This window comes from Aspergillus novofumigatus (assembly GCF_002847465.1).
Source record: "Aspergillus novofumigatus IBT 16806 chromosome Unknown P174scaffold_6, whole genome shotgun sequence".
Classification (NCBI taxonomy): Eukaryota; Fungi; Ascomycota; class Eurotiomycetes; order Eurotiales; family Aspergillaceae; genus Aspergillus; species Aspergillus novofumigatus.
The window spans coordinates 943,273-967,748 of NW_020194279.1; the positions used below are offsets into that span (position 1 = coordinate 943,273).

General features: G+C 49.8%; 10 protein-coding genes across 10 annotated transcripts; 4 read left to right on the forward strand and 6 right to left on the reverse strand.

The window, feature by feature from the left end:
- Positions 1 to 99: 99 nt before the first annotated feature.
- P174DRAFT_422792 (uncharacterized protein) lies at positions 100 to 1,051 on the reverse strand (the record flags this gene model as incomplete). Its single annotated transcript, XM_024825075.1, has 2 exons — positions 100 to 615; positions 947 to 1,051. 2 exons carry the CDS (start codon positions 1,049 to 1,051, stop codon positions 100 to 102), a joined length of 621 nt encoding a protein of 206 aa, XP_024680227.1.
- Positions 1,052 to 2,031: 980 nt separating this feature from the next.
- Positions 2,032 to 3,040, reverse strand: MAT1-2-4 (putative mating locus protein; the record flags this gene model as incomplete). Its single annotated transcript, XM_024825076.1, has 4 exons — positions 2,032 to 2,126; positions 2,203 to 2,277; positions 2,324 to 2,502; positions 2,550 to 3,040. 4 exons carry the CDS (start codon positions 3,038 to 3,040, stop codon positions 2,032 to 2,034), a joined length of 840 nt encoding a protein of 279 aa, XP_024680228.1.
- Positions 3,041 to 3,554: 514 nt separating this feature from the next.
- P174DRAFT_462167 (HMG-box domain-containing protein) lies at positions 3,555 to 4,631 on the forward strand (the record flags this gene model as incomplete). Its single annotated transcript, XM_024830101.1, has 3 exons — positions 3,555 to 3,733; positions 3,789 to 4,078; positions 4,132 to 4,631. The coding sequence occupies 3 exons, from the start codon at positions 3,555 to 3,557 to the stop codon at positions 4,629 to 4,631; spliced, it is 969 nt and encodes a 322-aa protein (XP_024680229.1).
- An 816-nt stretch (positions 4,632 to 5,447) lies between these two features.
- On the reverse strand, positions 5,448 to 7,835 carry P174DRAFT_443610 (DNA-(apurinic or apyrimidinic site) lyase APN2). Its single transcript, XM_024827874.1, has 6 exons — positions 7,703 to 7,835; positions 7,619 to 7,631; positions 7,521 to 7,566; positions 7,335 to 7,467; positions 6,575 to 7,284; positions 5,448 to 6,505 (listed from the first exon to the last, which is right to left on the reverse strand). Exons 1-6 carry the CDS (start codon positions 7,728 to 7,730, stop codon positions 5,543 to 5,545), a joined length of 1,893 nt encoding a protein of 630 aa, XP_024680230.1. The 5' UTR covers positions 7,731 to 7,835; the 3' UTR covers positions 5,448 to 5,542.
- A 183-nt stretch (positions 7,836 to 8,018) lies between these two features.
- Positions 8,019 to 9,033, forward strand: P174DRAFT_244239 (cytochrome c oxidase subunit VIa). The gene is made up of 5 exons (XM_024821440.1): positions 8,019 to 8,261; positions 8,349 to 8,373; positions 8,445 to 8,604; positions 8,666 to 8,673; positions 8,786 to 9,033. Exons 1-5 carry the CDS (start codon positions 8,090 to 8,092, stop codon positions 8,829 to 8,831), a joined length of 411 nt encoding a protein of 136 aa, XP_024680231.1. The 5' UTR covers positions 8,019 to 8,089; the 3' UTR covers positions 8,832 to 9,033.
- A 54-nt stretch (positions 9,034 to 9,087) lies between these two features.
- Positions 9,088 to 12,137, reverse strand: P174DRAFT_392973 (putative anaphase-promoting complex subunit Apc5). The gene is made up of 7 exons (XM_024823577.1): positions 11,147 to 12,137; positions 10,991 to 11,084; positions 10,533 to 10,944; positions 10,358 to 10,481; positions 10,198 to 10,304; positions 10,004 to 10,140; positions 9,088 to 9,953 (listed from the first exon to the last, which is right to left on the reverse strand). The coding sequence occupies exons 1-7, from the start codon at positions 11,859 to 11,861 to the stop codon at positions 9,236 to 9,238; spliced, it is 2,307 nt and encodes a 768-aa protein (XP_024680232.1). The 5' UTR covers positions 11,862 to 12,137; the 3' UTR covers positions 9,088 to 9,235.
- Positions 12,138 to 12,268: 131 nt separating this feature from the next.
- P174DRAFT_410276 (phosphoribosylaminoimidazolesuccinocarboxamide synthase) lies at positions 12,269 to 13,497 on the forward strand. Its single transcript, XM_024824233.1, has 3 exons — positions 12,269 to 12,472; positions 12,541 to 12,916; positions 12,997 to 13,497. Exons 1-3 carry the CDS (start codon positions 12,323 to 12,325, stop codon positions 13,377 to 13,379), a joined length of 909 nt encoding a protein of 302 aa, XP_024680233.1. The 5' UTR covers positions 12,269 to 12,322; the 3' UTR covers positions 13,380 to 13,497.
- P174DRAFT_443616 (CIA30 family protein) lies at positions 13,408 to 14,833 on the reverse strand. Its single transcript, XM_024827875.1, has 3 exons — positions 14,625 to 14,833; positions 14,305 to 14,538; positions 13,408 to 14,234 (listed from the first exon to the last, which is right to left on the reverse strand). The coding sequence occupies exons 1-3, from the start codon at positions 14,710 to 14,712 to the stop codon at positions 13,513 to 13,515; spliced, it is 1,044 nt and encodes a 347-aa protein (XP_024680234.1). The 5' UTR covers positions 14,713 to 14,833; the 3' UTR covers positions 13,408 to 13,512.
- A 1,122-nt stretch (positions 14,834 to 15,955) lies between these two features.
- P174DRAFT_433081 (uncharacterized protein) lies at positions 15,956 to 17,564 on the forward strand (the record flags this gene model as incomplete). Its single annotated transcript, XM_024825791.1, has 5 exons — positions 15,956 to 16,095; positions 16,150 to 16,279; positions 16,348 to 16,438; positions 16,497 to 16,684; positions 16,746 to 17,564. The coding sequence occupies 5 exons, from the start codon at positions 15,956 to 15,958 to the stop codon at positions 17,562 to 17,564; spliced, it is 1,368 nt and encodes a 455-aa protein (XP_024680235.1).
- Positions 17,565 to 18,719: 1,155 nt separating this feature from the next.
- Positions 18,720 to 23,684, reverse strand: P174DRAFT_422801 (mediator of RNA polymerase II transcription subunit 12; the record flags this gene model as incomplete). The annotated part of the gene is made up of 4 exons (XM_024825077.1): positions 18,720 to 19,757; positions 19,809 to 21,530; positions 21,596 to 23,004; positions 23,072 to 23,684. The coding sequence occupies 4 exons, from the start codon at positions 23,682 to 23,684 to the stop codon at positions 18,720 to 18,722; spliced, it is 4,782 nt and encodes a 1,593-aa protein (XP_024680236.1).
- Between the last annotated feature and the right edge of the window lie 792 nt (positions 23,685 to 24,476).

The window sequence follows — 24,476 nt, forward strand, 5'->3', positions numbered from 1 at the left end:
TAGATTCTGCGCGGCTACACCACGAGGGATACACATACTTTCATCCTTTGTCCATCAAAAAGGCAAAAACACAGTCAATTGATTGTATCCGAGGTTAGGCTAAGCCTCTAGTACAGATGCCAGATGCAGATTGATCGTTTTGAACCCGCATCGAGTTACAACCAGCTGACAGCCCTTGCATCCATGGGAGTGCCGCAGTGCATCAATCACAGTCCAGTCTGCATCCCCCACAGAAGCCCCTTGCGCGCCCATCGCGTTGAAACTTGACGGGTTCTTTGTCCTCTCATTCGCCGCCGCATTCCCATTCGGTCTTTGGCCCTCAACACTCCCTGCTGACAGATGCCGGTTCGTCTTGGCGCGGGTCCCACCGCAAATCTTATCGTGACGCCGGAGTTTAGACTTAGGGCTAATTGCGGGTTTCTTTGTTCGTGTATGCATGACGCTTGGGACAGGGAGTCGGGGAACAAGAACAAGGGATCCCAAACCCCCGCTTTCTGTGACGTCGTCGAGATTGGTTTGTAAGGGAGGAGGCTTGTAGGACTCGGCGTAGATCGTTCTCAATTCGCGCTTCGGCTTTGGCTTTGGCTTGGTTCGCAGCGTACCCCTGCTGGTACACTAGTCTAGCGTGAGGGTCAGCAACTTTGCATGTCTGGACTTTTGTAAACGGTTTCCTATTCCGGCGAGCTGGGTTGCGGTGGATACTGACCTGCTCTTTGGACACTGTGCACTGGGTTTCTTGGTCTGTCAGTCAAGTTGGTGAGAGGAGCGGGGCCAGTGGCCAGTTGGATGGACCGCGAGTCCGTCTCATGTTGGGTTGGTTTCTTGCTTCTTGCTACTGTTTTGGGCAAGAGTCTTGATTGGTGGGGCTGGTGTGCTCTGTGTGGTTCGAGTGTGATACAGATAAGAAATGTGACAGTGACAGAGTACCTAAATGACGGTGGCGCACCTTGTTCTCGGCCGGGCTTGTGCTCGAGTCGTTGCGTCGATCTTGTGAAGGCTGAAGCATGTTGATTCCGCCTCGTGGTGGCAGGTGGCAGGTGGGAGGTAGCATTATGGATCTTGCCACGAGTGAACGGCAGTCTCCAGCTTTCATCCGAGCTTTCCCCACACTTGCCTGGGTAGCTGGTGGCTAGCAAGACTGAAAGGAAGTGCATCGATCTGTCGTTGTGGATGGCTGGGTAGAAGGGAAATACCGACCTTGTAGTTCGTTCGAATTCACGGATGACAGAACGGTGGCGAAGGTGACAGGAAACAGATTTCGGGAGATCTTTCACTGCATGTAAACTAAGAGGGAAAAGCCGGTTGGAGATGGGTGGCTGGATTGTCTTCGCTTCTGTGAAGCTATGATGTACCCCCATACCTCTGCGGGTCTGGAGCTTCGAGGTGGCTGGCATACCAGATCGACGATGTGTTTGTCCCAAGGAAATCGAGGAAAATTGCGAGTCTTTGATCAAAGATTGTACTCTGGATTACTCGTCCGCTCAGGAAAAGAAACGAGCCCGTACTCTGTGATGCTATACAGAATATACGAGGAAGAAGGTCGTTTTGCAGAGAGAGTAGAAGTTAAAGTGCCTTCGGAAGAGCAATTATCCTATTTGTGAGAGCGATGAAGTACCTCGAAATTATTATCATTTTTTTTAATCTTTTGACTAGCTAAGCTATGCTAATTGATTGAGCCACCGGTAGGAAAGACTTCCACGAGAAGTGCATCGGTGCTCAGGGAAACAAGGAAAGAAATAAAGACCATGACATCGTTGTAAACTGCAAGCCCGACGAGACCCTTCGAAACCCAGATAACAAACGGAAACTGCGCCAGACATCCATAAGCTAGACCACTTGATGTCGATTGTAGAATCATGAAAGCCCCAAATCATCGAAAGTCGGCGTGCATCGCAAGGCTGATGTCGTCACAAAGGAAAACCAGGGTCGCTTCGTAACCGCGATTTGCCTCGTAACGCCGATGGGAAGATGAAAAGAGCCGAATACTGAAACAGTTTAAGTAGTGTACACGAGTAGATTGATGAGACATCATCAAGCAGCGCCTTTTGGTACAAAATGCTTCTTCGAAGTATATGCGAGTTGCCCGAAAGCACCGGAAGAGAGCGTGATGCACGAGAAGGTGACCCCTGATGTACGCTATGAAGCTGTCTCTTAAGGCAAAGTTAGTATTACCATCCATGTGAGAAGTCTCAGAATTCTTACAGTTCAGACGATTCAGCAGCAAAATACAAGCTTTCATCGCGTTGTAGGCCACCCGGTTTCTCTCAATCCAAGCCCCTAACAAGAGTTAGCACGCCCGACAGCAGAGCACAGATGTACTTACAGAAGCGTAACGCATCATTAGGCAGAGAGCGAGTCGTTCTGATGAGGAGTGTCTTCTCGAGATTGTTGAGTCGAAGACGTGTCTCGATGGCTGCATAGCAGACGCGCTGAACACGAACACGATAGGCATTACCACGAGGATCCGGAGTCCAGAAGTTGAGCATCTCCACGACAGTTTTGCTAAAACTGTAAGCAGAATTCAGATAAAAATGTGCAGAAATACATACGTCATGTAGTACTGCTGAAGACCGGCTCTAAAGATGTAGTGGTAACCGTAACGCTGAACGGATCTCGCGAGATCGGCATTCGCCTGTCGTTCCTTGACAAGCAGTGCGCGATGGAACTCAAGTCTCTGGTTGTCATTCATGTTTGCCTCAACAGTGGGATCAAGAATGCTGATGAGCTCGATTGGGTGACCTTCGTAGTCCGCATTGGTTGGGATAATGCCAAAAGCAGTCGTAATTGCACGAATGTTTTGACCGAAACGCCGGACAGGGAGCCCAATGTTTCTAGGAATGTTACCGACCTGCTGAAACGGATACATAACAAGCTCTCCTCTGGCCAATTCAGTAGCCTGAGCCAGGAGCCTGTAAGCGTTTCTGTGGCGCATGAAGGAAGCGATGATGTGGGTAGCCTTGTCTCTCAAGTCTGGCGGGTAACGGGCATTGTCAGCGACAGTACCAAGATACCACAGAAGAACATCTCGTTCATGATCCATATTGAAGAGTCGTCAATATGAGATTCTTTGAGATACACGAGGCCTGAAGGGAAATCTTTGATGAGGATCGTTCGTAGAGCAAAGAGAGGAACAGTTGAGAAACTGCGAAGGACAAGAGAGTTGAGAAGATGTCGAGGTAGAAGACTTGAAATGAGAGAACTTATGATTCTTTTGTGTTGGTTTACTGAAGTGAAGATGAACTGAGTGGTCAGAGGCTGGGTGAAGAAGTGAAGTGACTTCAAGCATTCACCTGAGTAAACAAAGAAACCCGCCAACCTCCCCTCAAGTTCGAACACCAGCCTCATTTGCCATGTTTTACAAAGACTTTGGACTTTTTTCTCCCATCTAGCATGCTTATCTCTAACTTTTCGCTCTGTCCAAAAGATACCTTTCTTCTTAGGCTTTCTCCTTCGCTTTTCGACCCTCTTCAAATTCGACAGTAGGGCTGCGGAGTTCCATACTTCAAGATCTCAACATTGTTCGCAGTAATCTTGTCTGCAGGCCGAGAACAGAAATGGCTACAGTTCCAATCGCCATGAAGTCGGCAGCGGAATCTACCGACACTCTCACAGAGCTCTTGTGGCAGGATGCTTTGCGTCACCTCGAGTCCACGAACAATGAGGTCCTCCTCCCCATCAATGTGACCGACATGATCGGCCAGGACAATGTCGACAAGATCAAAACCCGTCTTGGGTAAGTGTCTACTCTAGAGCCTCTCCCAAGCTTGACTGATAACACGGAATGACAGTGCACTCATTGGCGCACCTGTTGTTGCCTTCGTTGACGAGTCGATCAAAGCTCTCCGTGTTATGCGTACCCCAGCGTTTTCCGGAACAGCTGTCTCGGTTGCATCCCACGGTGCAGCTGTCAAGACGGACAAGGTTGACGTATCTGGATCCTTCAAACCTCGTGGAAAACCTGCGGGACCTATGAAGGCGCCGAAGGTCCCGCGTCCTCCGAATGCTTTCATTCTGTATCGTCAGCATCATCACCCCAAGATCAAGGAAGCATATCCTGACTTTTCGAACAACGACATCTGTAAGTTGCTTGCGTATACTTTTTTGTACGATCATATTTACTAATATGCATAGCCATCATGCTTGGGAAGCAGTGGAAAGACGAAGATGAAGAGGTCAAGGCCCAATTCCGAAACCTAGCAGAAGAGCTCAAGAAGAAGCACGCCGAAGATCATCCGGACTATCATTACACCCCCCGCAAGCCTTCTGAAAGAAAGCGTCGTGCTTCATCCCGTCAGTTCTCCAAGAACACCAAGCCCGCTGCCTTGCTCGATACTCCGGCTTCAACGAACATCCCGTCTGATGTCTCCACTCCTGCCATGCTCCAGGGCATGCCAGTGGGCGAGATTGATTTCAATGCTGCTTTCGAAGGTGTTCCAGGTATGAATGCCATTATGACTCCTAACGGCATGCCGGAGGACCAGCAGTATCATTTTGAACCAAATGCGTTCGATCTCATGCATCAGATGCAGAACGAGTACAACAAGGCTGCCCTCTACCAGCAACTCAGCCTTCCCGAGGGTCAGATCGGAGAGAACTTTGAGTTCACTGACTTCATCTCCGATTGCTTCTAGGATGGACTGGAACATGTGCTTCTTCTCTACTTGTCTTTTTTGCCCCTTCTGTTGTTGTTACTTGAGCAAGCACCCCGTGTACATTTCTACATTCGCACCTCTGACTGAGGGTTTCGATACATCGTTGCCTTGACATTGTACCATACCGGCGCGGGTCATTTGTTTTCTTCATTTTTTATCGTGGGCGGTGGAAGGATCTCTGATGGCTCTGGAGACATGTTTTCAGAAGATATCAGACGAATCAGTGTAATTACTCCGAGAATATCAGACTTCTAAATAGTCACTTAGTTAGGACATAGCAGACAAACAAATACAAAGAACGGAGTTAATCAGTATGTGTTATTCAAGTGTCCACTCTCTTTTCCTCATCTGATCAGCTCATCCTCGAGGTCGAGAGTAAGTTCCGCGAGTCTACTGCCCTGCTTGCTGTTCAAGGTTACCCGACAGCTTCTGCAGGCTGTTTAATTAGATCCCAATTCCAAGACATGCTGCAAGGCGGTCCGCGGGTCCTGGCGGGCCCTTGCATGCTGCAACCGCTGGAGAACCGTGCACCTGTCATATCCGGTTCCGGCATGCTTGTTGCCGTGGACACCGGAACATGCGTTCCTCAGGGGCCACGAGGTACTTTTGATTCTTGCTTGAGGAAAATCGACTGCTATGCGTTTGCTTGGAAAGAGAGACGACAAGTAGCCGTCAATCCGGCCAAGTGCTCTCGGGATTCAGCTCGCTGTCCCCCCTTTCGTCCCATACTTACTCCTGTTTACAGTCGGATATACCTCGAAGAGTCTCATTCTACTCCGCACCAAATGTCTCATCGCCGAAACCATGATATCTCATACCATTCCTAGCCTTCTAAGTACGAAACCGGGTATCGTTGCACTATCAAAAAAGAAAGTTGAATAGACAGAAACCTACGGAGCGGAAGGGTTCCAATCGCTGGCCCATATAAATGTAGGACATCGCCACTGCGTCCCCTTTTCCTTGTTCCCGCTGGGCCCAAGTGGCCTCGGACAGATCCAGAACGATCTTCCGCAGTTGATGCCAGGCTTCTTAGTTGTCAGACTGATGCATGGTTCCTGGTGACCCTCGCACCTGGGAACGGGCCTTTTAGTGAAGAGCTTTGACCAGTCCTCCTTGCTGGCAATGGGATCGTGAACCGTATCATCGTTTTGGGACGAAGCGGGAGTTGTGGTGGTCGCGGAATTTGGCTGTTCTCCCGGTGAAGCTCCACCAGAGGGAGCTGTCCGTAATGCTTCCAATGTCGCAGGTTCCGTAACTGTGGTAGATTTCGTAGGGGACGCGGCTGTTTGTGTTGTTGGTTCAGTAGACACCGACGCAGAATCCTGGGTTATGGTCGCTTGGCCGGCTGGATCACTTTTAGGTTTGAAGAACCCCTTTAAAGTCCTCTGTCCAGCAGCGGAAGGCGCCGATGGTTGAGCTGAGCCAGATTTCGAACGCTTGACTGAGACAGGGGTACCTGTCTCACTTTTCTGAGACCTCTTACGAACGATTTGTTTCGTTTGAGTGCTATCAGAAACTGCTACAGACCGGCTGGCGGTGCTCTCCGAAACAGCCATTGGCGTTTCCGTTGCCTGGGTAGAGGCAAATCGTTTCAACGTCGGGGGATTCGTCGTTGGTGTCTGTACGTTGGTTGATGGTTTACGCGAGAACATGTCCTTGATGCTTCTCCGCTTGTCGAATTCCGGTATCAAGCGTCCCGACGTAGGGAGAAGATATTTAGTAGAGTATTCTTGCTGACGCTGGCCATCTTTAAACATACCAGGAGGGTTCATTATGTCAAAAATGTTGACCTCTTTCTCGCCGAGGCGTACGACGTCCTTGAAGACCGCATAAACCGGGCAATGATCGGATCCCTGTTCCAATTGCATAAAGTCAGCTGGTCAATCAATCTACAATAAAGCCTTAGCAACCTCGGGGCTTACCATTAGGCCCTCTTGAATATTCGAATCGCTGAACCAATCTTGCATATCCAGGCTACACAGGACGTAGTCTATCCTCGAGCCATAATTGCCGGGTCGAGCGATGATTCTTTGCTCCCAACAAGTGTACATTCCCCTTCGGCCGGGATGAAACGACCGACAGATATCAAATAAAACAGGACTTTCCCTCCCTTCATCACGCTCACCAATTACTCTGCCGTCAGAAAGAAGTTGATTGAACACGCGCCGTGCCGGGACAGATATGAAATCGTCCTCTGTTATTGTTCCCTTCCTGATGGCCTCGGTAGCATGAGCTGCATCGATTTCCCCCTTCGCAATGTTGAGGTCTCCTGTGACAAAGACTCTCTTCCCCATGGCAACCAGATTTCGGATGCGAGCATCCATCAGGTCAATAAAGCTATGGCGAAAATTGTCCCGTGATTCGTCGCGATTGGCTGGTGAATAAATTCCAAGCAGAACAAATGCAGGAAACTCTAGAATGACGCAACGACCTTCCGAGTCCAGAGTAGCTGCATCAACCTCTAGCTCTGACAGTTGCTCAATGGTTGGATAGCCTCCTATTTGTTGCTCTTCAGGCAGATCTCGAAAAGACACCGACGAATTGGGCGGGCAGAGAACTCCCGCAAGACCTTCCTCTGCGCGGATGGGACAGCATGTCGCATTTCGAGTGTATATCACAACTCCGGAGTATCCTGAAAGATGTCAGAACTGAAAAACATCCCGGATACCTTGGAGGGCGCACCCTTCTTGGTTTTGGGTAAACTGAAGTAGCAGTCCCAGCCAGGTACTAGCACCATGTCATCGCGGAGATCTTTTCGTTGAATCTTGGTCTCCTGAAAAATGACAATATCTGCCTCGAGAATATCAAACATTGACTGTTCTATGATGAGCCTCTCGTTTAGATATGAAGGACCTTGGGTAAATCCACCTCGAAGGTTCGGTTGCCTCTCCATGGTTCATACGAGAATGGATTCCTGCGAGATCTCAGCACCACAATTTGCCACTGTGAATGTCTACTACACATACCGTATCCCGTTCACTGTTATATAGATTAATCTTCAATCCGAGTATCCAGCAGGGGAACTGATTTCCGATATCAATCAAGCTTACCGTTCCATGTTGTTATGCGAAACCCCATCGCGGATGCTGTGAAACGTGTTTCAAGCGCATACCACAGTCAGCCAGAGCTCGGAGAATATCCAAAGCGGACAGTTTTACTTCATCTCCTTCAATAAAATCGATTCGTGGTACTTGCTCGTCGTACAGCTGTAGCTGCAGCTATACGATCCCGTGATGGCACGTGATGTGGAGGCGCCGTGACATCACGCGATGATGGCCTGATTGATGACTAAGGCACCAGCGGCAGCCCGCAGACGAATCACGGGGACGCTAAACCGGCTTTGCTTCGTTAAGCCGGAACGCCCGACGTCCGTATAATCCCACTGTCTGTCAAAGCAGAAGAAAGACGCAACAGCCGTTCGACTGCCCCTCAGCACCATGTTCCCTCAACGCAACATCCTCCGCGCTGCTCAGCAGCTGCGTAGCGCTCCTGCTCGCGCTGCTTTCCAGCGCCGCCTCAACAGCACCGACAACAAGCTTCCTTGGATGGTCGACAACACGTTCAACCGCGAGAGAGCTGCTGTCAAGCACCATGCTGCTGCCACCAGCGGTTCGTATACTCCAATTGGCCCCAAGGAATTTTTTTGGATGATGATACGGACATAATATGCTTGATACTGACTCAATTGCTCTCCAGACCTTTGGCGCAAGCTCTCCATCTAGTATGTGTTATCTGACGCAATCGGCTTCTTTTTCCGCGAATTTATCGAACACTTTACTCACCAATGCCTAGTGCCGTCATCCCCTGCCTGATTCTCGGCGGTATCAACGCCTACAACCTCTGGAACGAGCACTGGGAGCACTGGGAGCACATGCCTCCTCTCGAGGAGCGTACCGAGTACCCCTACCAGAACATCCGTGTCAAGAACTTCCCCTTCGGCGATGGGGACAAGGTTAGTGTCATTTAATAAGATCTCTCAATAGAGTTATTTGCTGACTGGTGATTTTCTGCAGACCATCTTGTAAGTCTCCAATTCATTGGACAATCTTTGTGGAGCGGCCATTTCGTTCTATACTCGGATTTCTGCCTATTCTCCTTCCATTCTCTTGATTCATTCGCTGACTGTTCTGCAGCTGGAACGACCAGGTCAACTACCACAACAAGGACAAGGCTACCTAAACTCCTTATAGTAAATAAGGACAACAGCTTCCATCAATCGATCTCGGTTTCGTGATCAGGGCAATTGAAAGCATGTATATTTACTGCACAAAATCGGGGCGGAAGTCGTTGTGAGAGTGTGCACTGGGGATTTTTTTGGTGAAATGACTAGGAGTTACAAGATCAACGCTGATTGATTTCCTTTTGTTACACACAAGTGCTTCACTCTCCTAAGGTTATTGGAAAACGAGTAGAATGCGTCTTCATTCCTATAGGTAAGGACTCGGAGTGATTTTCCGGGGACGGCCCATGGATATGCTCTGCCGCGCAGCAGTCCAGTCCGGTGTACGACAGGAGCTGTCTGCTCTCACGATTTCCCATATTCGTCATAACGCAAATGTGGTACTATACACCGGCAATGCATGCTATACCCCCTTCTCACTCAATCTCTGCAGATCCAGGTATTTAGCCGCATAGTCATTCGCAAGGACCAAGTCGCCAGTGAGGTGCATCACCGTGGCTTTCTTAGCCATCATCTCACATTGACCCTTGATGTCTTCAATTTCTTCATATTGGTCGTAGGCGCAGTCGAGGTAGCCAAGGGCACGGTTCATGTGTTCCTTTTTCGCGGGCGTGTCCTGTCCTTGACTCCACGCCTTTCCAGCCAGGCCCATATTCGCGTCCACGAGAAGCGAGTACGCCCGCGCCGCTAGGTCACAGTCTTCGGTCTCGAGGATCTGAGGCATAATGCTCTCAACCATCTCATTCACAGCTTCAAATTCTCGTAGACTTAGCAGGACCCCACCAAGCACGCAGATCGCCTCCCAGAGACCTGGAAAAAGCCGGGAGCGGTGCGCGATACTGGCGGCTCGCATCGCTAGGGAGAAGCCCCGTTGTGGATGGCCCGTTTTCTCGAAAATGCGCGCTTTGAAACAAAGCAGCTTCACCTGAGAGTGGATGTCGAAGTTGTCTTGGTGCATGGATTGAGCCGTCTGCTCGACGATTTCCAAGGCCCGGGCATAGTCGCCTTGCCGGATTTTGTGTTCGATTGAGAGGAAAGATAGGAGAAGAGAGGCGTCATTGTCAGGGAGCTGAATCGCTTGAAGCTGGGAGAGTAGATAGGCTGCTGCCACTTTATCATCCCTAGTTCGCTGTTAGAAACCACATCTTCATTGGGCAAGGAGAGCACATACCGGCAGATATGCCGCCTGAGTTGCAGGATACCAGAGAAGAACGTCCATTGTTGATTCGCTCTGAGAGATCGTAACTTTTCTGGTGTAACCTGCTTCATATGAGATGAGATATCAGCGTAGCGACCCTGCTGCGCCAACTTTTGGAGAGATTGTCAGAAAGCAGATATCAGAAAGTTCGGTAACAATCGGCATACCAGTTGACAGCTACGGAATGTACTCTTCAAATAGTCCTCGAACGGTGACTTGTTTGCGTAGCATTCGCGAAATATTTCGCTACTCAACCACGATAGATGGGTAACGCCTGCCGATGTTAGAGGCTGGACGAGGAAAAATACACATGCGTAGGTCTGGTACCAATTCTGGCATAAAGCGCAGTCTGTAGTAGAAGCTGTGGACCCATCGATGTCACCAAATTCTTTGTAACATTGAGATGTGATGCCCGAACGATGTTTTCCATGGAAGATGCAAGACTCTCCCCCTAGTATTGTCAGGGCTGTGGTCAAGAACAACAGTACGCAGGAATGCTCACGTTTTGCAGCTCGAGTTTGGCTTCACTCAGCAATGTAGTGCTCAGCAGACTCCACATCTCAGTCTCCTTCGCTTTAGCCTTCAGGAAAGCAAGACCTTCCTTCTCGTTTCCGAGCATTCCCGTATTCTGAACGTCTTTCATCTGCTCAGGGAAGGCTTTACCAAAGTGGTACAGCCAGCTCATACAAAAATTTAGACAGTTCATATCGTGGGACTCTCGGGCAATCGACACAGCCTCTTGCATCGCAGAAACAGCTTCTCCATAGCATTCGAAATCAGCCTGAAGGATTGCGAGGTTGAGCAGCGCATATTGATATGAGCTCCGGTCACGACTATGCATTGTATAATCGAAATATCTGTGAAGATTGTCGAAGGATGAAGGGTAGTCTCCGGCTCTCCATGCATCGAGGAATCTGAGATCGTCAGCGACGGCGGATTTCTTCGCGAACTCGGTCTCACCTTAGGTAGTAAGTCAGGTTGGGTATTGCGACGCCAGACGTCACGATACGTTCAAGCTGCACTTTCATGCCATCTGGGACTCTCCCTCCGAGCCCTGCGCTTCGTTAGCACGTGTGCATCATGAATGTGTACGTTCAATGGGAAAAGTCTGCGTACTTTGTAGCTCGCCAATCTGAAACTCCAGCAGTCGCTCGACATCCTTAGTGCTGACATAAGTTCCATCCTCCTCTTGTATTTCGATATTTCCATAAGCTACTTGAGCCAGGTGACTAGTGGAGTCCAGATTAAGCTCCAGTAAATTGATGTCCACGGGGTCCCGTTCGGCAGATGGATTCTTCTTTGACCACACACGGTACGTGGGCAGACGGTAATGCACGAAGCCCTTCCAAAGCTTGACAGAATCATGGAATTGAAGCCTAGTAAACTCGAGCTGGGCTCTTCTCACGAACGCGCCGAGTGGTGAGCATCTTGAGAGTCGCATACGACCGGTCTCAGGCGCCAGACCATTATCCCTGTCGCGGATCTGTTCTTCTCGAGACTTGACAAGAATCGTGCTAATCTCCGTGAAAAATACTTCTAAAGCGTCACAAGAATCAATGGACCAGATCTTCTTGAGAAACAAATCCCATATCGAACGGCCAGGGATCGAGGACGCTTTGGATGAAAGGGCGTGTTCCAGGTCATCAATGGCGACGATATAGTTGCTATCGCCTCTGTTTAGAGATAAAGACGCATCTGATCCCAAAGGATTGAGACATGACATAAGAAAAGAAAGGACATGAATTGCGGAGGAGTTGGGAACGACTCCATCGGTGTAAACGGAGATGAGACACAGAAGAGCAATCTTCGAGGGAGTCAGATAGCGACTCATCTTGCTTCTCTTTTTCTTCTTCGACCTCTTTTATCTAATTCCTCTTTCGCATACTTAACATCCTTTGCCGGAGAGGGTTTCATCCAACAATGGAATGACTATGCTGGAACTTCACTGCGCGATGAGACCATCGGCGCGTCCTTTGTATACAAACACGCCGCGTCTGAGTCCAAACAATCGAGCTTTATCTTGGAGAAGCATAGGATCAAATGACATCGAGCACACAAAATCCGATCGGTTCTATGTTCAAAGCAACTCCTGTGGAATGTGCTCTGCTGGTTCCATTGATCCAGCAGCTTGATTGTACAGGGATTTTGCAAGGCAGGCAGTTGATGCCTGAGGCAGAAATTGATTGATAGCGGACCCCGCCAAAAAACTTATCGATTATCGGGACATGACTCGCTTTTAGTCACATCTTGAGATTGTCACTACCGCAACTCTTCATCGGTGTAGTTACAGTCATGGCCGAGGCACTTACAAACACGGATCTTCTGGGTGCGCTGCCCCTGATTGCACGGGGCAAAGTTCGCGATCTGTACGAAGTCGACGACAAGACTCTTCTCTTCATTGCGACTGATCGCATCTCCGCATACGATGTGATCATGGAGAATGTACGGCTCTTAAGTCTTGGATGTGCCAATAGTTCTCCATATTGGATCTGCTGACGATGTCTCTTCAGGGTATCCCGAACAAGGGAGTTCTTCTGACATTATGCACAAAAGCATGGTTCAAGATCCTGACCGATGCTATTCCCTCTCTACGCACGCATTTCATTACCCTCGATCTCCCGCCCCAGATCCCCCCTTCACTACGGCCAGTGCTTCAGAACAGAAGCATGCAAGTGCGCAAGCTTAGAATCCTTCCCATCGAAGCCATCGTCCGAGGCTACATCACTGGATCCGCTTGGAACGAGTACAAGAAGTCCGGTACAGTGCACGGAATCAAGGTCGCTCCTGGTCTGAGGGAGAGCGAAGCCTTCCCCGATGGCCCGATATACACTCCCAGCACCAAGGCCGAGCAAGGCGAGCATGACGAGAACATCCACCCTGATCAAGGTATGCATGATCCTCCTCGCTTCGGGAATGTTTATCGAGTTGCAGAACGGGCCCAGAGCTAACAATATCCCGATGTACAGCCGCTACCATTCTTGGTGAGCATGCCTCGACCGTTGCTTCCCTGGCTGTACAGCTGTACAAGGCCGCACACGCCTACGCTTTGTCGCGCGGTGTCATCATCGCGGACACGAAATTCGAGTTCGGTGTCGACGAGGAAACCAATGAGGTTGTTTTGGCTGACGAAGTCCTGACGCCCGACTCGTCTCGCTTCTGGCCCAAGGATGACTACGAAGTTGGCCGCGGCCAGCAGAGCTTCGACAAGCAATTCCTTCGGGATTGGCTCGTCAAGGAGGGACTGAAAGGCAAGGAGGGAGTCCGGATGACAGAAGAGGTCGTGCAGAAGACCTCGGAGAAGTACAAGGAGGCCTGGGAGAGGATCACGGGGGTAATTAAATTGCACTAAATGACCCACGAACAACGAAATCGAATCGCAGCTTCCGATCAAATGAATAGTTATCGGTAGTGCCGATGAGAGAATAAGTTACTGTACGATTAGTAAAGTACAAATACATAGAATTTTGAGAAAGAGTAGATCATTATTCCCACTCCGAGCGCAACCCCTTTAAGCCCTTCGCCTTTCCTGCTCCTCCCAATTGACTACCCTTATCCTCGGCATGATCGGAATGAGAGTCGCCCCTCCAGCCAGTTCTGACTCCCTCATCAATAGGCAGCGCATCTGCACCGCAAATCCGCTTCTCCTCCTCGAACTCTTCTTCGCTGATACCGTTGGTAGCCCAGATACGATGGATTCGCAAGTCATAAGGACCCTCGACCCGATCTGTAAGTCCGATACCGACACTCTTCACTCGCTGGCGGAGAAGAGATGTCTGCGGCTCGACCACAAGGCCGTGGTTCGTACGAACAAAGGAGTGGAATGGCAGGAGAATGGTCTCCCAGCCCGTGCCGCCGGATGTTGTTGCGGAAGAGGACATGATTGTCGATTCGGGAGGGACGTCGGAGAGCGAAGGAGGAATTCCGCGTGGGAAGAGGGTTTCTGCGAGCTCTGGTGACTCGGCTGCTTCCGACGGATATGAGGGGAGATCGTCACGGGAGGTCTGGTTTTGCACGCGGTGATGACGAGTATATAATCTATGCTGGTGGATATCCGTCTCGACGATCGAGTCTGTCTGAATATTCACGGTGTATCGCCGACCGTCGGACTTCACTCGAAGGGCCAGGTACGAGTATGGGTCGACATCCCAGTATAGTCGGCCGAAGAGCCAAAAACCTCGGTCCTTGTTGCGAAAAGCGGCATATCCTATTGGTTTTCGAGGGTAGTTAGTTTCCGGATTATAGCAAGCTATGTCAATGAGAACAATCCAACGTACCCGTCCTCTCTACTCGCCAATTGTTAGGTAGCTTCGTTGAAATGCTCCCGTGGAACCTCGCATGGGCAGGTGTGTTCGTCGAAGGGTCTGGAGGGACATAGTCAAGACTGGCATTGCTGAATCCACCAACGGCACGGTCGGCCATGGTCTTGCACGCGGCGACAGTGGATTCATCTTCAAAGTCGAGGAGAGTGTAGGGCTTCGTTGGAGTATGGAGAGCTTCGGAGTTCCAGGCTATACAACACAATGATATCAGAGGTTGTTTATATTGCATGCGCAGTCGATAATTGAGCGCAGGAACAGAAGCGATGATTACCCACCTATCCTCGATAGACGGCTCAGCTCCTCCGCGCTGCGCTTGATAAATCCTGCGGGTTTGGCGGACAGACACCTAGCCGTGGGAAACATGGCTTATTGTTTTATTTTGCGCTCGATCCCTTGAGCAGTGAAAATATTATCGGAGTATCAAGCGATCTGAAATATTCGTTATTTGATGTTTGAGTGCTGGAGAAGCTGTTCAGTATATAAATCATAGACCAGGATTATATGAAATGATGGTGATGTCGCCAAGCTGCATATTGGGCTACTCCGTCCTCCGTAGTGTTGATCAATCATTCGTCCAATAACCAATTGTGGATTGATCGGGCCGAAGATAAGATCAGATCGATAATCATTGCTTTATTTATGTTAGCCTCATGCACCCACTTCCATCAAAACATCGATCTATATACCTACACTCCACCTGCGCCTTAGCAGCTTGACAGCCTTACAAACCACTTCTGGCTTTCCGACTCATTAAGGCAGCAGATTTTGCCTTAGAGTTTTTCATGAGAACATTCTGGATGCAAAATCCCTACATTTGATCTATTTTTGTCCTGCCTTGTGACCTGTGCCAGTGAAATTTCCTGGAGATCCATGGGATGTGGAGGACGCCAACAGAAAGGATGCTCGGGAAGTTTACTATCCGAGCGAAATTTACGGTCATGTAACTTTAAAAATTGAATGGCCTTCGAAACCAACCCAATAATGGCTGCGCGCTTTGGCTTAAAGCCGTCAAGCAAATGGAGCAGTGAGGGCGACTACCTCCGAGCTTGCAATGGTCAATCCATTCAACAGCGCACTATATTTCTACCTGCTCACACTTGGAGGCGAAGAAAGGGCGGAGCCTGTGAAAATGCGTTGCTTTGCATCCTGAACTAAAGAGTCCCATGCGCGGCGTTCGAGACATCCACGATCGAAACATCTATTCAATCTGTCCGCGTCCTTTGTCTCTTGACCCAGAACGGTTTACATTACACATACCGGTTTTCAGCTCAGCTGTTCTGCGAGTTTCGATACCAGTTGGCGTCATGATTTCTCAAGTGCTCCGTCCAGGAGCTAGACCAGCTCAGAGACGAGAGAACCATACTATGTTCCGATATTATTTCTGGAACCGCCAGGAAAGTAAGAAGAGTGGTAGCCAGCAGTGGGCTTTAAATCCCCCGCAAATGCCACTTTTCTGCTCTGACCTTTTTCATTTCCTCTCATCGTTCGACAAGTACTCGACTGATCACCAAACTACTCGCTTCTACACTCGTTTATTTTACAGCCCTCAACCTCAAGAACTCCTCCACTCGTTAAAGTCTCTCACTTCTTTCCATCACAATTCGACATGGCTATTCTTGGCCTTCTTCCGAACCCAAACTGGCCTCAGCAGCCTCTTCCTCCTCGCTTGGATAGGCAGTACACGACAATCACGGCCGAGAACGCTCAGGGGCTGTTTCCCCCAGACGCCTGTATTTTCGTCGGAAAGTGAGTAGCAAGATGTTCTCTACTTGATAAACTAGAGATTCTAACATACATTAGTTTGAAAATTACCCTCGAGGACAAAGACCTAGTACGGGATATCCAGCAAACGTTCTCTATGTTCGGTCCATGTCATGTCAAGGTCAAACGTGACAAGCGAAAAATCCCCACGGCCTTTGTGCAGTTCGAGGTGAACACTCCCTGGCTCTTGTCATCGCCCTGATGTGTGGCTCCGTAGATTAACCTAATCTCTTACAGAAAGTTGAACATGCCGTAGCTGCACTGGCAGAGAACGACCTCATCAAGCTTCACGACCGCTGGCTGAGAATCGAAAAGATCAAGGGGAGGAGTATGACCCATTTTTCTAACCTCGTCCTGTTGCTGAACATCTACTGACGCTAATATAGGGACTGCGCGCCTTGGACACCGGTCTGGGCTCCCAGTGTCTCCGCATGACTTTGAGACGGCTCTTACTGGCCGAGGTCATTTTGAATCATATTTTCTTGAGGAAGTCTTCTTCCTTGACCTGGGGTTGCTCACGACTGTCTTCACAGTGACATTCGCCTATATCGACGACTACAGAGACGCCATCAAGGTCAGTACACCACTCAGCTACGCCCCAAGACTATGTGCATGTTCTGAGTCAATATCAACAGGCCTTCGAAAGACATCCGATGTACTACCTCCAGCCGTTGGACATTGAAGGCAATCCTACATTTACCTGGGTACTGCCGCAACCATCCGGCCCCAGTCCCTCCAGACGCTCGCGCAGCAAAGAAGCCCGCGACGCCATGCGGGACCAGGGTCGTTCGCGGGTGCCTTTTCCCGCCGAATTTCAGCCAAAGACTGGCAACGGCAAGACCGTCGAAGACTACACCCGAGAAATTAACAATCTCCCACACTTCAGCTTGAGCGAGGACCTGGTCCTCGACGTGGTCGAAGAATTGGAGGCAGAACAACGGCACAAATGCGTCAGTGAAGAATGGACCGGGTCTTCATCCAACGGCACCGAACCCACGCCTGCTACAACTACCGATAACGATTCGACAACACCCAACGACTCCTCCGCTGTTGGCTCGGATGCAGACGAATCAACCTCGGACTCGCGCTCGCACTCCAAAGTCTCGTCTAGCACAGCGTCCGCCTCTAGCACCACCGACTTCGAGTCTCTCATCGAGTCGACATCCACCTCCACCACTACTTTCACGTCCTACCTGGAAGTCGTCCCAGAGTGCGAAGGAGAATCCAGCCGAGGACGAGGATCTCGAAGCCGCAGTGTTTCAGTGAGCACCGGCTCATCCCCACGCCTACGCTTGCGCTCCTGCAGCTCGAGCGCCGATTTACCGCCTCGGAAACCCGATACCGAACTATTCTTCGGCAACGAAGACAACGACAACCACAAGACGGAGGAACCGTCAATCTCGGTCTTGGACTCAAACACCATCGAGTCCAAGTCCCCTTCCAACTCTAACTAAATGCATGCCTCGCCAGGCATGCAACAAGTCCTTCTCACTCCGATGTGAGGAGGCAAACCGCGTTCCAGTTCACCTGGAGGAAGGGTGCCGGGGGTGGGATGGTGGGAACCAGCAGTCAAGCTGGTTACCGGCACTCAGGCATCAATTTGATCAACACAGTTTTTTATATGGCGTTTTGGAGTCGGATTTTGTTCGCAAGATGGTTATGGCGTATGCGTATGATATGTTGGATGATTCATGGATCAAGCTCTATACCCTTGTGATAACCTTGATGGATGGAGGAAATGGGATAATGTCTATTCTGACTATATATCTGGTTAGATGATATGAAAGTACCAGGCATATATGTATGACTGGGGATAATATAATGAACAACACAGCTTGCTTCAACCTCTTCACTTAAAATATCTCTTGATGCAGTTCAGAGAGCCCACTGCACCGTCGTGAACCACCGAGGTATTTTTAGAACAACGCTGCCCTAGGAACCAGGGGCTGCGTTGAGCGTATGTATTCGTGATATCATAATGATCAGGACATTTTGTCAAGCATGAGTCAATCCTTTAGTCTAGAGCGTGTCAAAAATACAAGGAAAACGAATGTAATAGCAAAACATAGTCATATCCCGTAAATTAAGGCCATTGATATCATGCCATGAAGTATCTTAACATATGTGTATGCTGCCCGCCGAGTGCGATGAACCACCCATCCCATATGAACGCCAGGTTCTATATAAGTCACCGCGAATGCTCTCAAACCATGTAACAGAAGCCAAATGCGATGACAATAAGCATATGTTTGCGCACCGAGGTTCTCACATTCCAAACGCTTTCAAGTGAAACAGTCGATCCCAGAAAATGCACAGGCGGCATGAAAATGATGCAAATGTAATAAAGACACAATAGTTAGAGTGAGTGAGCGTAACCGGCTGTGGACAAGAACGAGCTAACAAGGTGAAAGACCTCGGCCAGGAGTTCTTTCAGAGCCATGTGTTGAGAAACGAGAGGAAGAGGGAGGAAGAGAAGCGATTTGATATGATATCAAACTCCGGGAATATGGAATAATCGAATGAAGACAACACCAAAATGACAAAGCAGAGAGATGATATGTACAAGGGCATGACGTAGATAGATGAGAAGTCAACTAGATCTCGACGTGCTAGACCCTGACACGCCGGGCATCAAAGTATCCTAGACTGACTGCAGTGTCGTTGGTACCAGCAATGGGGGCAGCATCTTCGAGGAGTTCCCATGGACGTACAGGGTAAGCTCCAATGGCCCGGCCACGGTATTGAAGACAAAGATGGCTAGCAGCGCAGTTCAAGCCATCTGGCAGTCCAGTCGGCACACCTGAAACGAATGCAGGTTGTTGGGGGTGAGAGAATCCGCCTGTGGGATTACCCGAAGGAGTAGGGGCGGGAGTGGAGCCAGAAGCAGCAGGTGATGGAATGGATACAGGAAGTGTAAGGTTAGTAGAAGATGGGCTATCGCCAAGGGGACCAAGAAGGTAGAGGAAGCGCGAGTCATTCTGAACCCGAGCGAAAGGAGGGCATTTTTCCCTCAGATAGCGAGCGCATTGATGCCGGGCTTCATCAGGAAACGTATCAATAAGGGATGCTGCAACATCCAGGGCATGCGTCTGCAGCAGGATACCCGGACAAGGACGACAGTCTCCTGCCCTCATCGAGTGGGGAAAGTAGTCGGCCGCTGGGAAGAGTCGCAACACACTATCTGGAAGACGCGCGAAAGTTATGCAGAATATCGATATCAGCAAGCGCGTTTGCTCTGGCAATGCGCTGGGTCTGAGTGCGGCTGATGGCACACTGAAAGCAGTCCGATGAAGGACAATCATCCTGAGCAACGCAGAAAACCAGAACGCAACGGCTCTCTCGAACTGCCCGCGTGACCGGATCATTTGTTCTGCGTCAACTCCATGACTAAGCTCAGTAGTACCACTGTAGTTCGCTTGCATGCTGATAAGTCTTTGGAGCAGTATATCCATCTTCTCGGTGAGGGCAGGGATAACAGCCTGTGGGCCCACATCGGGAATGCTATACCCCAGCTTCTCGATGATCGTCAGGTACAGTTTCGCCGTTTCGAGTGAGCTGCTGTTGTCTGCAGCAAATGACGAACAGCCATCGGGTGACTCCTCAAACAAGGGTATAGCGAAGAAATTTTTCTCGGCTCGTTCTCGAATCTAGACAAATTAGTCTGGAAACCGTATTGAACCTTCATCATGGCACCTTACCTGTCGGACTGCATCATGACTCATCAGACGAACCAGTCCCACCCAGTTGGATCGCCTTGAGCGAGAGTCTGCAACTGCAGCTTTGAACATCACGTCCACTATCTCATTTCTCACATCGCCCTTAGTCTCCGCGTTGAATAGAAGCTGAAGCTTCAGTTGACAGAAAGGGAGGGAGAAATCGTTGGTCAGTTCGATGACCTTTTCAGCAACAGATATGTCTGGGGGCGCTGGACCAGTGTCAATGGGAATGAAGATAAAAGGACCATTTGAAGTGAATAAGCGCTCACCTGCTTTGGTATCCAATCCCAGAAGGGAATCGAGCGCTCTTGTCAAAACTGTCACTGCAGACGGATGCTGACCAATCAGTTTCTCTGTGCAGTGCTGAACAGCACTTTCTGGATTCTTGGTGAGCAAAATCTGAAGGAGTGCCATCGCACTGTGACCTAGATCCACTTGTCCCTGACGACAGTTTCCTTCTTGGCTTTGCGAATCAATCAAGGCGATAGCATCCCGAATAATGTCGAAAACCTCCTCAGGGTGCTTGAACATAAATTCTTTCCGTGACAGATGGAAGCGATATGTGACCATGTCGAAATATCGACTCTGACCTGCCGGTGGAGGTACAAGAAGCTGAAGAAGATCTATGCGCAAGTCCCTTGGGTTGGATATCATATTCTCGGACTTGAGAAGCCTTCGTACGAGGGACACGAAGGCTTGAATGGTAACGCATCCAACGCCGATCAAAGGAGGCAGGACTTGGGACAGTATCCCTCCGGTGGTGGATCTGAGAAGGCCACAGATCCAGCGGACTATCATGATGTCGAAACGCTTGGGATGAAAAGGTCTGAGGTACGACAAATACCTGCATGTTTCATTCACCGAGAGCTTAGCATGACCACCGCTGGATTCTATTTGTTTGATGAGAAGGTTAAAAATCGTATCCAACGTGGACTCATCTATACCACTTGCGGACGAGAGGAGCTGATCTAGCTTCAACAGAAAGAGCGGATCGGCTTCATTAAAAGCAGAGGGTATGTGATCAGACAGTGGTGATGGTGCTGCCATAGATGATTTGCTTTCAATCCGTGAGAGGTCCTGACGGAGAAGAGCAACTGTATTGAGCTCTCCGGGTAGCCGAAGCCCAAGGTCTATCAATGAGAAGATCAAGTCCAAGGAGGTCGATCCAAGCCGTTTGAGACGGGCATATGACTCTACCAATCTCTTGAAAAGATCGGTTGTAGCACCGATAACACAGAAAGAACGGAAATGATAATTGACTGTATCCGCAGCGGATGCTAAAACAATTCCGTCATTGCAAACGGTGGCCTGCTTGAGTACGTCCGCAAGAATTGAAAGATCGCCGAAACTTTCCAAAATATCCCTTACGGTATAGAATTCGCCAGGGGTGAGTGCGAAGTGCTCTGCGCCAGGCGCGGAATGGAGATCCTGAAATGCGCTACGAGGATCCCGCCCAAACTCAGTAACTCCACGCCGAATCCACTGACCAAGCTCAGATTTCACGGCCCAGGTCAGATCTGACGGTAAAGGGTCACGGGATCCTGCACTTGTCGCGACAGAACCAAAGACCCTTGGGAGACGTTCGGCTATTAATGCCTTGAGTATGGCGATGGTAGAAGCCTCTTTCGACACTTCGACTCCGGCGCGCTGCAGCAGAGTGTTACGGAGGTTGTGTACATGCTCAGGAAGGCGGCTCACAGGGAGCTGCATGAGAAGTGCAACGTCCCCGAAAGGGGCTGATGGTCGGAGTTTCGGCGAAAATCTGCAACCCCCTTTGCCATCAGCCACTGAAGGTACTTTCCAACCGAAAATGTCTGGGATCTGACGAGCTCAGAGACGATATGATAGATGTTGTCGATGTTCAATTGGTCTCTCATCTGACTCTCGCCAAGGAAGGAAATGATGCAGGTATCCACATCGACTCCAGCGATCTTCCATTTCCGCAGGAGGCGGGCGCCGGCATAAACACGAGATACACCATAGCGAAACGGAGTCGCTGCCCACTCGAGCAGTTTGAGAACAAGAGCAGCCTTGTCATCTATCGCACCCAAAGATGCAGCGGAAACAGATGTGATGTCGCGTGAAGAGCCTATCGAGTCGAACAGTTGGATGATGCGTTGCTGTGCCGGTTGTTGTGTTGTCTCTTCACATTTCCAAGGCCTCTGCACCCGCGCATTTCGCTCAGCCAAGTTTTGAAAGACCGCTCTGTGCACATTGTCGTTTAGGTTCAAACAGGACGATAGGAGATCTTTGTACTTTTCCCATGACTGTGGAAGCACCATGGATGAAGTATGCTCAAGAGTTAGTTTTCTGATATGCAGTGACAATCGGTCTGTCAACGGGCGAAGGGATGTGGCCGAATCCGCCTTGATAGCTAGTTGCAGTTTGTCAAGCAAGAGTTCAGCGAGCCGCCGTCCTCGCTTCCTATATCGCAGTATGTTGCTCCAGTAGATTCCTAACATTAGAAGCCAGACTGGCAAGGTGTTAAATGGCGCTGCCTCCAGCGATGTGAGGAACCATCCGAGATACTGGTCATGGTCAAGCAGTTGCTCGAAGAACAAACGAGCGGTCAAACTGACCGCGTAAGTCATCTTCATCTTCCAGTCTGCTACTCCACAACTAGTGATTACACCTTCGAGAAACTGTTGGACATTGGCAGTCCAGTCGCGCACCCATTTAGCTTCCAGGCCGATGGCCAAAGCGCCACTGGTACCTTTCCTTTTGAAAGCACGGATTTCGTTGGCGCCGACGCACTTCGCAAGCCACACAGCACGGCCGACAGGAACCCATTTGGTCAAGCATTGATCTAAAAGAACTCTGCCTCTGATACCATGAGGAATGGTTCGACTAAGTTTGCGCAGCGGGACATTCGGATTCGCGAGATCGCGGAGCCAGGCCTCACGTTTGTTGTCCGTCAGCGTGACTCGCGGAGGGGGCTTGAATGTTGACGGCGCAGTGACCATGTTATGGCCCTGTCTTTTCTCCAGTGCGGCTGCAAAAACCGACGACAGTATTTGCAGGCCAGAGCGGTGCTTCAATTGCGCATACAGGGAGGGACGAGCTGTATTGGACTCATTTTGGGACACCTGTGTGCGATCGTAGTATCCTTGCTTTGCCGTTTGCTCATTAAGTACGTCTTCCGGATGATTGCCCATCCATGGGGAGAAATCCGCAACCTCTGCAAGAGAAATCAACAGTCAGAGACGGCTTTCATGCTTCTTCCGTGTTGAAGGGTATTGACTCACTCTCGCCTCCCATAACTGGTGCAACAGAAGGGGTCTCAATGTGATATGGTGTAGTTTGCACCTCCTTTGCCGGTGCGCCATCCTGTGGTCCTGCGGGATCACTTGCTATGGTATCTGCTGGAGCAAGCTTCCAAGGTGGACCAGGAAATGAAGGCGGCGATGGGGGCTTCACATCCTGCACGACACCTGCTGCACTTTCACCATTGATCTCTGCGCTTCCAGATACTTCAGAGAGTAATGCTTGAAATGACCACACCGGACGCGCACGCCAGGACAGCGAAGGCGGTTTCGAAGTTGTTGTACTTGGAGTACTCTTTGATTCTCCCACACCTGCAGAAGCTGGGCTTCCATCACCAGCTCCTGACCCAGCATGCACATCTATTTTCAGTCTCTTCGCCGGTGGTTCGCGATCCAGCACATCTCCGTCATTCGCTGTCAGATCGATGAGTGCCGGTGGTCTACCTTGTAGTTGCGGCACCGGCATAGATGGTTGTTCGGACTGACGGTCAGGCTGACCCAGGGGCTGCGAAAGGTCGGCACGTCCAGTACCGCTATAAACGGCGTGAAGGGGCTGACCCCAGGATTGAACGCCGGCAGAAGAATGAGGTATCATCTCAGCTTCATGGTGTATACAAGCATCGGTATCTGGATCATCGGAACAAGTTGAGGAGGGTATGGACCACTTAAAACTATCCGCATCAAATCGCGTGTGTTTTATAGGATGCTTCGCAGTTTATTGAACATGTGGAAAAGGCCGAGATGGTATTCGAATTATTTTACGCCCGATCAATGGGTAATCAGGATGAAGCGGTTCGGATACGGCGGCGCGGGTGGTGGGTAATCGTGCCGGTGGTAGGAGGATATGGTCTCGGACGATCGGCGGAATGCACTATTGTACAAACATTGCTCAACGATTGATTGCTGATGAAGGATGGCGGAACTAGAGCAAACAAACAGGACTCAGAAAGGAGATTGAGGCAGAATATGAAAAAGCAATATAGGAGAAGGCAGATGAGAGATCCAGCCGAGCCCGGAGACGGAGATAATACTAACTAGTCAGATCTCCAGATAACGTAAGGTGACCAAGGCGAATACCATACCAACTGACACTTCCGTCGGAATTCAGCAGTCAGTTACAGTGGGGGAGGAATGGAAAGTAGACCACAGATTGTACTTTTCTCTACTATCCAATAATAAGTATCTAGACCTTAACTATCCGTAGTTTGTGATACGTATACTCTCCAAACGCTCCCTTATCTACCTAAGTAGTAGTATTTAGCCGGGATTCGAGATCGTAAGGAGACATACCAGATCCAATTACTGATTTGGAATCTGTGGTTCATGATCATGTAAACAGGCCAACAATGATAATTATCAACTGTTATCACGCAATTTTACCTGCCGT

What these genes read in the sequence shown, in the direction of transcription:
- P174DRAFT_443610 (XM_024827874.1), bottom strand. Translation starts at nt 7,730, where the DNA reads ATGGGGTTTCGCATAACAACATGGAACG. An exon ending in TTTACCCAAAACCAAGAAGG is followed by an intron (nt 7,285 to 7,334) that starts GTGCGCCCTCCA and finishes GACATCTTTCAG; the next exon opens with GATACTCCGGAGTTGTGATA. An exon ending in ATATTCAAGAGGGCCTAATG is followed by an intron (nt 6,506 to 6,574) that starts GTAAGCCCCGAG and finishes CAATTGGAACAG; the next exon opens with GGATCCGATCATTGCCCGGT.
- P174DRAFT_244239 (XM_024821440.1), top strand. Translation starts at nt 8,090, where the DNA reads ATGTTCCCTCAACGCAACATCCTCCGCGCTGCTCAGCAGCTGCGTAGC. An exon ending in CCATGCTGCTGCCACCAGCG is followed by an intron (nt 8,262 to 8,348) that starts GTTCGTATACTC and finishes ATTGCTCTCCAG; the next exon opens with ACCTTTGGCGCAAGCTCTCC. An exon ending in TGGCGCAAGCTCTCCATCTA is followed by an intron (nt 8,374 to 8,444) that starts GTATGTGTTATC and finishes ACCAATGCCTAG; the next exon opens with TGCCGTCATCCCCTGCCTGA.
- P174DRAFT_392973 (XM_024823577.1), bottom strand. Translation starts at nt 11,861, where the DNA reads ATGAGTCGCTATCTGACTCCCTCGAAGATTGCTCTTCTGTGTCTCATC. An exon ending in TCAGATTGGCGAGCTACAAA is followed by an intron (nt 11,085 to 11,146) that starts GTACGCAGACTT and finishes AACGAAGCGCAG; the next exon opens with GGCTCGGAGGGAGAGTCCCA. An exon ending in AACCTGACTTACTACCTAAG is followed by an intron (nt 10,945 to 10,990) that starts GTGAGACCGAGT and finishes TGACGATCTCAG; the next exon opens with ATTCCTCGATGCATGGAGAG.
- P174DRAFT_410276 (XM_024824233.1), top strand. Translation starts at nt 12,323, where the DNA reads ATGGCCGAGGCACTTACAAACACGGATCTTCTGGGTGCGCTGCCCCTG. An exon ending in ACGATGTGATCATGGAGAAT is followed by an intron (nt 12,473 to 12,540) that starts GTACGGCTCTTA and finishes ATGTCTCTTCAG; the next exon opens with GGTATCCCGAACAAGGGAGT. An exon ending in GAACATCCACCCTGATCAAG is followed by an intron (nt 12,917 to 12,996) that starts GTATGCATGATC and finishes CCCGATGTACAG; the next exon opens with CCGCTACCATTCTTGGTGAG.
- P174DRAFT_443616 (XM_024827875.1), bottom strand. Translation starts at nt 14,712, where the DNA reads ATGTTTCCCACGGCTAGGTGTCTGTCCGCCAAACCCGCAGGATTTATC. An exon ending in GAGCCGTCTATCGAGGATAG is followed by an intron (nt 14,539 to 14,624) that starts GTGGGTAATCAT and finishes TGTGTTGTATAG; the next exon opens with CCTGGAACTCCGAAGCTCTC. An exon ending in TTGGCGAGTAGAGAGGACGG is followed by an intron (nt 14,235 to 14,304) that starts GTACGTTGGATT and finishes GAAAACCAATAG; the next exon opens with GATATGCCGCTTTTCGCAAC.